General features: G+C 36.4%; 1 protein-coding gene and 1 long non-coding RNA gene across 4 annotated transcripts; one reads left to right on the top strand and one right to left on the bottom strand.

The window, feature by feature from the left end:
- Positions 1-237: 237 nt before the first annotated feature.
- Positions 238-5336, top strand: LOC113308182 (GPN-loop GTPase QQT1-like). Of its 2 annotated transcripts, none has more exons than XM_026556659.1 (12): positions 238-481; positions 659-752; positions 1938-2061; positions 2234-2278; positions 2419-2498; positions 2774-2848; positions 2978-3081; positions 3236-3392; positions 3502-3589; positions 3887-3959; positions 4039-4169; positions 4809-5336. In XM_026556659.1, the coding sequence occupies exons 3-12, from the start codon at positions 1970-1972 to the stop codon at positions 4864-4866; spliced, it is 903 nt and encodes a 300-aa protein (XP_026412444.1). In that variant the 5' UTR covers positions 238-481; positions 659-752; positions 1938-1969; the 3' UTR covers positions 4867-5336. The 2 variants fall into 2 exon arrangements, with proteins under 2 accessions (XP_026412444.1, XP_026412443.1); XM_026556658.1 differs by having other exon boundaries at positions 239-481; positions 2234-2254.
- Positions 5337-5905: 569 nt separating this feature from the next.
- LOC113309475 lies at positions 5906-7696 on the bottom strand. 2 transcript variants are annotated; one of them, XR_003340618.1, is made up of 2 exons: positions 6477-7696; positions 5906-6235 (listed from the first exon to the last, which is right to left on the bottom strand). It is a non-coding gene; the product is annotated as an uncharacterized LOC113309475 (long non-coding RNA). The 2 variants fall into 2 exon arrangements; XR_003340619.1 differs by having other exon boundaries at positions 7149-7696.
- Between the last annotated feature and the right edge of the window lie 728 nt (positions 7697-8424).

The raw sequence follows: 8424 nt of genomic DNA, 5'->3' as shown, positions 1-8424 counted from the left end.
GGTTTGAATATAGAATTTAAAGGTGAGATTTGTGGATACATGAGATTTGGCGGAATTATATTTCCCTCGGCACATTTGGTTGCCCAAATTTATGAAATAACGTTTCCTAAAAGGGAATCACTTTTGCCGCAAATAGGTTACAAGTTGCGACCAATATTTTCACTGCTCAGTGTTTTTAACTTTTCTTTTCTTCCGCATGCGCCACAAAAGGTAAAAATGGTTTTATATGACCATTTGAGCGTGTTTCCCAACGGACCCAACCTGCCGCCATGGCTTAAAAGGAAAATGCCGATTAGTTTGAGCGAGACTGTGAGAGAGGAAGAAAAGAGTGAACCCTCAAAAAGAGAAAATCGAAATCCTACGCGCTCGGTTTATCTTTCCATCTCTTCCTTCAATATCTCTCGAAGCTCTAGAGATTGTTTCCTCTTTGATCAGTGATAAAATCATCTCAGTTGCTCATTCTCAAGAACTTCAAAATCAGGTAATGTTTTTTCATTGAGTTACTTTTTTTTTTTTTGGTTTCTTCTAGCAACTTGAATTAGTTTTATTCTAACAGTATCTATGTTGGGTTTCGGAAGATTTTCTAATTTTCCTCTGTTCATTAATGTTTTTGTGAAAGTGCCGAATTGATGTTTGTGAAATTGTCTGTGTCATTTAGTGGATCCTGTATTCAGAGAATCAGAGGCAGTTGGGGTTGATACTTGCAATTCTATTTCAGAGTAATGGCGAGGTCCACCTAAGTTTAGATGCAGGTAAAACTACTCACCAACATTACAAATTCAATGATGGGCATTGTAATTACAAGTCCCGTGGCCATAAAATTGAATGATTGCTGTTCTAAGTACTACCCTGAAAGGCGTTGACCAACACTACAAATTCAGTGTCATGGTCGTACAGGGTCACTAGCTTCATGGTTGAGTGAACGACCCACTCACTTTGAACTATCTATTTACATTTGTGCATGGTCACCAACCATTTAAATATCATAGCATGTCTCTAGGGCACAGGGCATAAGAAAGAAGTTTCAAACATTCTTGCGCTTTTCTTTGTAGTCTGTCACATCCGTTTGGTATCATTCACCTAGGTTATCTTATTTCTGAAGCAAAGCACTTGGAAAATCTCATACGTCAAGTAGTGTTACTTTGGCAGTACTGACGCAACTGATTTAAGGTGAAGCAAGCTTCTAACTGTTAGGTAATTCCGATGCAAGTGGGCCGAGTGGTACAGTTGATGTGGCAGGAGATATGGGCAATGCAGTTAATATAGGAGGTGACTTTTTGGGTTTTGTTGTAGTGGTAGTCGATGTGGTGGGTGAAACCGGATCTTGGTGGGGGATTTGGTGTCTGTAGGTGAATCAAGGGAGGCAGTAAATGCTGCAGGTGTTTCCTTGGCTGATGCAGCTAGCTCGTGGTGGCCAAAAAAACTTGGCATCAGTGAGCTTAAATGCAGTCTTGATTCCTAGCTTGGGAGATAATTCGGCGCAAAATTTGATATTAGCTTAGTTCAGTTTGTTTTATGTTTTTAATACGTTGTTGTATTAAGAAAAAAACATACCGCCTCGTGCTAGCTATAGTGTAGTATTATCATACAGTAGAATAAACATGAATAGGTTTAGATATTGTGACTAGGAGGATTTCATATAATAATGTTTGTGTAAGAAGTGAAATGAACCATTTAAGAAGGAGATGTGGGCTTGTTCAAAAAAACCAAAAAGGATAATCAGAAACATGCTTACCAAACAGTATTTGATATGAACCATTTTTCTTAAGGTAATCAATTATTGGCAAAAGATTGTTTGTTAAAATTTAGTAGAAAAATGATTATATCAAAATCATTTATCTATTAATCATAAATTTACCAATGAAGGCCAAAATACTCGTCAATAAGAACCCTTCTTTTCTTTCAGTTTTTTAGGTTCTAAAAGAGTGCTCTTGCAGGATTTCTCAAGAAGAAATTTTGATATAAAAAGATGGTGTTTGGTCAAGTAGTTATAGGTCCACCAGGTTCAGGCAAGACCACTTATTGCAATGGCATGTCTCAGTTCCTCAGACTCATTGGGAGGTAATTAACTGTTCATTGGAATAAAGGTTACTCTTTTAATTGCATAATTGGAGCTACTTGAAGTTGTGGGTAGAAGAAAACATGTGAGGTTTGGTTGTATAAATGTGCGGGTACATTTTGTTTTGTTATGTTTCTCGAATTTGACGGGTAAGTTGTCAACTTGGCCTTACAGGAAAGTAGCTGTAATCAATTTGGATCCTGCCAATGATGCATTACCATATTCCAAAGCAGCGGAAACATTTTTATTTTTCTTCTGTGTGTTTTTGCAAAGTTTAGGTTAATTTGATTATTAGGAAGAAGGGTTTTACATTTTTTGTGGTTTAGCATTTCTTGTTTTCTTTAGATTAAGATATACAGGTACGAGTGCGCTGTTAATATTGAGGACCTCATAAAGCTTAGTGATGTGATGGCTGAGCATTCTCTTGGTCCTAATGGAGGTAAATTCTAATGCTGAGCTGGTTATTTCTTATATTATATGTGGTAGTTGGTTATGTATGTACTGAAAATTTAGAAAAGATTAGAGTTAGTGTCAAGGTTGTATGTAAAGGATAAAAGCCAAGAACATAGCAATCAATCAATACCTGATCAGCGGTTTTGTTATGATGTAGTGTTGGTAGACTTCCATACTTTCGACGGGCACTTCAAATCTATGACATCAATACCCTTTTTATATGTGAATATTAGTACATGACATTTGTTATGCTATAATCAGGTCTTGTATACTGTATGGATTATTTGGAGAAGAACGTGGACTGGTTAGAGTCTAAATTGGCACCTCTAATAAAAGGTGATTATGTTATGCACTTGCGCTGTACCATTTCCGTAACACAAAACCTAGGATTACAGTTAGCACTTGTGGACTTCTATCAATAAGCAAACTCACTATTTGGTTAACAGAAATGGTCAAATGTTGCAGATCATTATCTTCTGTTTGACTTCCCCGGCCAAGTGGAGCTCTTTTTCCTTCATTCAAATGCCAAAAACGTTACTGAAAAACTCATAAAGAAGTTGGATCTGAGGGTATGCTATGTGAATGTCAATGTATAGTATACAGTAGTTTTCAACAGAGCGTTTATTTTTGTATCTCAATTTGGAATATTTGGAATGCTTTTATCAACTTTTTTTTTCTTTTTAAATTTTTGTGTTTCTCTAATTTTATGCTATTTCTATGCAGTTGACTGCTATCCACTTGGTTGATTCCCATCTATGCAGTGATCCTGGGACATATGTGAGTGCGTTGCTACTCTCGCTGTCAACCATGTTGCATCTGGAACTTCCACACATCAATGATTTATCTAAGATTGATCTCATCGAGAGCTACGGGAAGCTAGGTCTTGCCTTAACCATCCTTTTCTAATATTAAGTGGAAAACAACTATTTGAATTTTGCATAAGATTTGGATCAATTACATCCACTAATAGTTACTGTCATTATTTGCAGCCTTTAACCTTGAATTTTATACGGATGTTGAAGATTTATCTTATTTACAATATCATCTTGATCAAGACCCTCGATCTGCTAAGTACAGGTGCGATGTTCATTCTAATTTATTTATGTAACATTTAAGTAGAAACGCATTTGCGATGCTCTCTCCTAAGTTTGTAAGGTGAAGGAGATGACACAATAGGTGCCAGCGTACTATTCAACACTTCTAGACACCAATGCATAATTCCCAGCTTTTGAGTTAACGATAATTCATTACACCTATTTATTTTATTTTTTTAGTGTTTTAATTTCTCGAACTAACTTGTTTGTTTAAGACGAGGAACAAAAGTCCTTGTAATTTTAGCATTGGTTTTTTTAAGCACTCCTTTTCTGATTGCAGGAAGCTTACAAAGCAGTTGTGTGAATTGGTAGAAGACCATAGTCTTGTCAATTTCTCAACCTTAGATATCCAGGCACGACTTTTTTCTCCTGGTTGATCATGTTATCCTTTTGAAGGCTCATCCTTCTCTAATAACTTCTGTCTCACTTCAGGATAAAGAGAGTGTTGGAAATCTTGTGAAACTGATAGACAAGAGCAACGGATATATATTTGCTGGTATAGATGCGAGTGCAGTTGAGTTCAGCAAAATCGCAGTTTGTCCTCTTGATTGGGACTACTATAGATATCCTTTCTTCTTTCTTTTGCTTTATATTCACAGAGAAATTGCTGCTTCTATTTTGCTTTTGCTGGTTAGGTGTCAATATGTTGCAAACTAGATTCCCAGAGTTGGTGGTCTTGATAGTCTTATTAATATCTTTTAGGAAATCCTTCCACCTGTGTGTATACTTTCTTTATCTTTCCTTTTCCTGAAAGGATGCCAGTATATTCTACTCGATTCCGAGGCTCTGCTTTGGCGCATCATAAAAATTCACATTACTTGCATCTTGAAGTATGCAATCTTTTGTTGGCAATAGGGCCTGCATCAGCTGTTCATGTTTCACACCAATCGCATAGTGAGCCATTTGATAGTGTACCTCCATGCCTATTCTGACGTTCTATCTCATGGACAGTCAGTAAAGTACCTTACTTGGGTTGACGTGGAGATTAGATTAATTACACCAAGTTGATTTTCTTGTATTGAAAAACCTAGTTCACTAGTAAGTGCTCCATAAATTAGGTAGGAAATGGATACCAGAGAAGTTGCTGCGGTCTTGTTAGTTCTTGGATCTTTCATTTTGCTTCTCTCTTTTGTTGTGGTCCATCTGGTAGAGAATTTAAGGTGAAAACTTGGGTAACATTTTCTTAACTAAGCAGATCTTACAACAGCTGCAGTGCAGGAGAAATATATGAAGGATGATGATGTGGATTTCGATGTATAATTGGTGTTCACTACTAATGTCTCCCTTTTTCTCTTCTTCCGATTCATAAGGATTGGGTGAGGGATGTGTCTTGGGCACCAAATGTGTCTTGGGTGATGGTATTGCAAGTGATATGAACTGTTGCAAAAGGTTCAGCGGAAATGTAAAATTTTGAATTGGAATGCTCCTGTTTGGAGAATTTCGTAGTCTCTTACTGGTGATATTTTGGCTGTGGCCGATGGTAACAACAATGTTACATTGTGGAAAGAAGCAGTCGATGGAGAATGGCGGCAGGCGACAACATCAGAGCGCTAAAGCTTTATTATATATTTTGTGTTTTTCTTCCTCTTACCCTATTGTAGAATTTCTGTTCTTCTTTTTTTATCCAGTGATTATGCATGTCCTGAATAGTCCAACACCTCTGTTGTCAGAGAATGACAGTGACAGTGTTTATCACTAACAACTTGACACGAACACTGTACTGATGAATATACGCTCCCTCTTTCTTAATTCTGGTTTACTAATTTTAAATTGCTTGGAATCCTTTTAAGGTTTCTAGCATTTAAATTGTTTGGAAAAATTGATAATCTTTTTAAGGTTTCTAGCATGCAGCTGGGCTTAAAGGGGATTATTGAATCAGTAGTTTAAAGCCCGAAGCAGATTATACCAGTAATCTGGAGAAAATTTTTGCTCTAGCAGCTCCACGTCCATTCGTTTTGGTTGTTTGTGATATCACCAACCATAAGTAACTAACTCTAGTTTGGTAATCACAAGTGTTTTTTTAGCTTCTGTAATTCAAAAAACATCCCATAGAGAACGTTTTTTTGTGTCTATTGAAACATTCAGCACCATGTACTATACTTAGAACAAGACCAAGTCTTAACAGATATGGATTGGGACTGCAAGGAGAGAACAAGTGGGACTCCAATGGGAGAACAAGACCTGCAACAATCTGGAAAAAACGCGGCATAGACATATTCTAAGTTGCAAAGATTGGATTGCAGATCACTGAAAACACTGACTGCATCTTTTTGCAAAGCAAAAACTGACTGCAAAATACTGCAATAATTGTTTCACAGAATACCTTTCAAAGCTTACTTCACTATACAATGACTACTAGTTTGGAGTTCTTAATCCCAGATATGTTTTCATAAAGGTTAAATTAGATTAGTTTGGCTCGCGACATCAAGTTTACAAAATATACAAAATACAACACAAGCCTTGTATCCTTTCAATGACGCTACTGCGTAGCACTGTCTGCGACATATGAGACCATAAACCTGGACATGTGACAACGCAGCCTCGAATAGCATTAGTCCAGCATAAGTGCTAAAAAGCTTTGGTTTTCGACAAGGTTATGAGTTCCTTCACCGTCCAATGTTAGTGGTTCCTAAGAAAATGCACAAATATCGACAAAGTAACAAACAAAGTGAGTTCTTAATAAGTCTCTGTTTGCAAAAATAAGGTGCACGGCAAAATGAACTTGCTGTACAACAAATAATAGGTAAACTGTATATACCCAAACAGACCCACTACATTTCGCTGTTATCATTTCATTATTAACGAAGTACAATACTTCACATTTCCTTTTCACGAAAAGAAAAATGCTTCCTATTTCGAGAGATGCTTACCTCTACACCAGAGATATTCATTTGAAGTGAATGGGAATATCTACACGGTTAATTGAGGCCTATTTTGGTCGCAAAACAACTCTTGGGACAGTCGGAGGAGGGGTTTTATGTCTTCACAGCCATAAATTTTGATTTACGTGATGCTTTCTTGTTTCTCCAGACCTGAGCAAGGGTTGCCTATGTGAATTACATGTTACTCCGCAAGAGTTCTTGATTGGAATCGAAAAAAACTCACCTATTTTGGAGGGAAAGAGTACTTCATTTGAAAGAATAAAAAATTGCTCATTCATGAATGGAATCAGTGGAAACTAGAGGCTCATTAGATGCTAGATCTTGCTGTTGACTCAATGTACGCTTGGACACACTGACTGCAGCTAGAATAAGTACACCCTTCTTGCAATGGATCATTCTAACTAGTAAATATTCTAACCATATCTTAACAGACCCATGTCTGTATCACTAAGTTCACTATCTCTCATCAAGGAAACAGAAATTCATAAGACATAGTTGAGTTGGATCGACAATACTATCTAATAAATTCACTATGATATATTCACACGGACCATTCAACAAATAGTTAACAGTATGCTAGGTGATTAACAAGACTGAAAGTAAAGAGTCCTAATAGAACACAATTTCATCAAATTAAATGTGGTAGTATAAGAAAATTACCTCGTTAAGGTTCTCAGATATCTTGAAGATTTATATTTTCTACAATTTCAGATGGATAAGAAATATGGAGTTTGCAATTACTCACCTTCAATATTTCACAAGAAAAAGAATAATTTTTTGATCTGGATCAAACATTGTACATATTTGGGTGACGTTCAAAGCTCTAATAATATGATAGATTTCATCAATTGCAGGAATTTAGAGAGATCTAATTTTTTTTTTCTGGCAGCAAAAACAATATACTTGCGCCAAAAGATTATACTGAATTTGGGGTTTCTTAAGAAAAACGGAGGCTAAAAAAACGGCAGTCAAATAACAGTTAACCATAGTTTGGTGACGTCAAAACGACCCAAAATGAATGGACGTGGAGCTGCTAGAGCAAATTTTTCTCCCAATAATCTTGCATTGAGCACTGTTGCAACTTGCATAAAGTTCTAATTGCCCTTGGACAGATTTGCTATGTTTCGTTGATTCTATTTTTAGGTGCAAAAATTAAAAACCCTTCCGAGGACAGTTATAGAGTTTGAGGACTCAATTAGGCTTATCAGCTAAAATAGTTCACAATTAATTGGCCTTCTATTCCATTTTACTTGATATAATCTCTCCGTAAGTAAGAGACAACAGACTGTTTGGAATCTTATTCTATCATCCACTTTGTGACTTGCAAGTCCCTGAAGGTCACAAGAGGAATGCCAAACATTTTACACACCCGATAAGAGATGGACTTATACCTACAAGATATAAAGATAAAAGAGAATTCTATTATTGAAGAGATAATTTACATGGAGAACCCATAGGCTATATATATCGCGACACCATAACTTGGTATGAAAGATTAATACTTGTAAATCAATCCATACTAAAAATATCAAATACTAAATACAACCCTAAATACTAAATCTTTCCGTATAATATTTGCATACTCTAACACCCTCCCTCAATCTAATGGGGATTGAAAAATCGCTTGAGATTGGCCTTGAAAGTTGTTGATGAACTGCGGTGCCAATAAACGCCTGAGAAGTATAAGAAGAAGCGCGTCGCCATTAAAGAGAATATCGATCAGGAGAACCGCTAAAGCAGTGAAATTCACAGAACCGTTGATGGAGCATACAAGAACCATCGTTAAGAAGAGAAAAAAAATACCCAAGAAAATAGGTATTAGAAAAGTTGACAAAGAATCGCGCTGCTGTAGAGAAAAGAGATAATTGATTAGAAGAACTAATGATAACTGGATCCATAATCTTCAAAAGAATTAACGGAGGTATCAGAACCGTCA

The sequence above is a fragment of the Papaver somniferum genome, chromosome 9 (genome assembly GCF_003573695.1).
Source record: "Papaver somniferum cultivar HN1 chromosome 9, ASM357369v1, whole genome shotgun sequence".
In the NCBI taxonomy this organism is placed as follows: domain Eukaryota; kingdom Viridiplantae; phylum Streptophyta; class Magnoliopsida; order Ranunculales; family Papaveraceae; genus Papaver; species Papaver somniferum.
Note: the sequence above shows the minus strand (reverse complement) of the source record. Positions and strands in the feature narration are given on the sequence as shown.

Bases quoted from the DNA above. Each gene is read 5' to 3' on its own strand.
- LOC113308182 (XM_026556659.1), top strand. From the start codon at position 1,970: ATGGTGTTTGGTCAAGTAGTTATAGGTCCACCAGGTTCAGGCAAGACC. The intron at 2,279-2,418 runs ATATTCCAAAGC...TAAGATATACAG, and splicing joins CCTGCCAATGATGCATTACC to GTACGAGTGCGCTGTTAATA. The intron at 4,170-4,808 runs ATATCCTTTCTT...AGCAGATCTTAC, and splicing joins CTTGATTGGGACTACTATAG to AACAGCTGCAGTGCAGGAGA.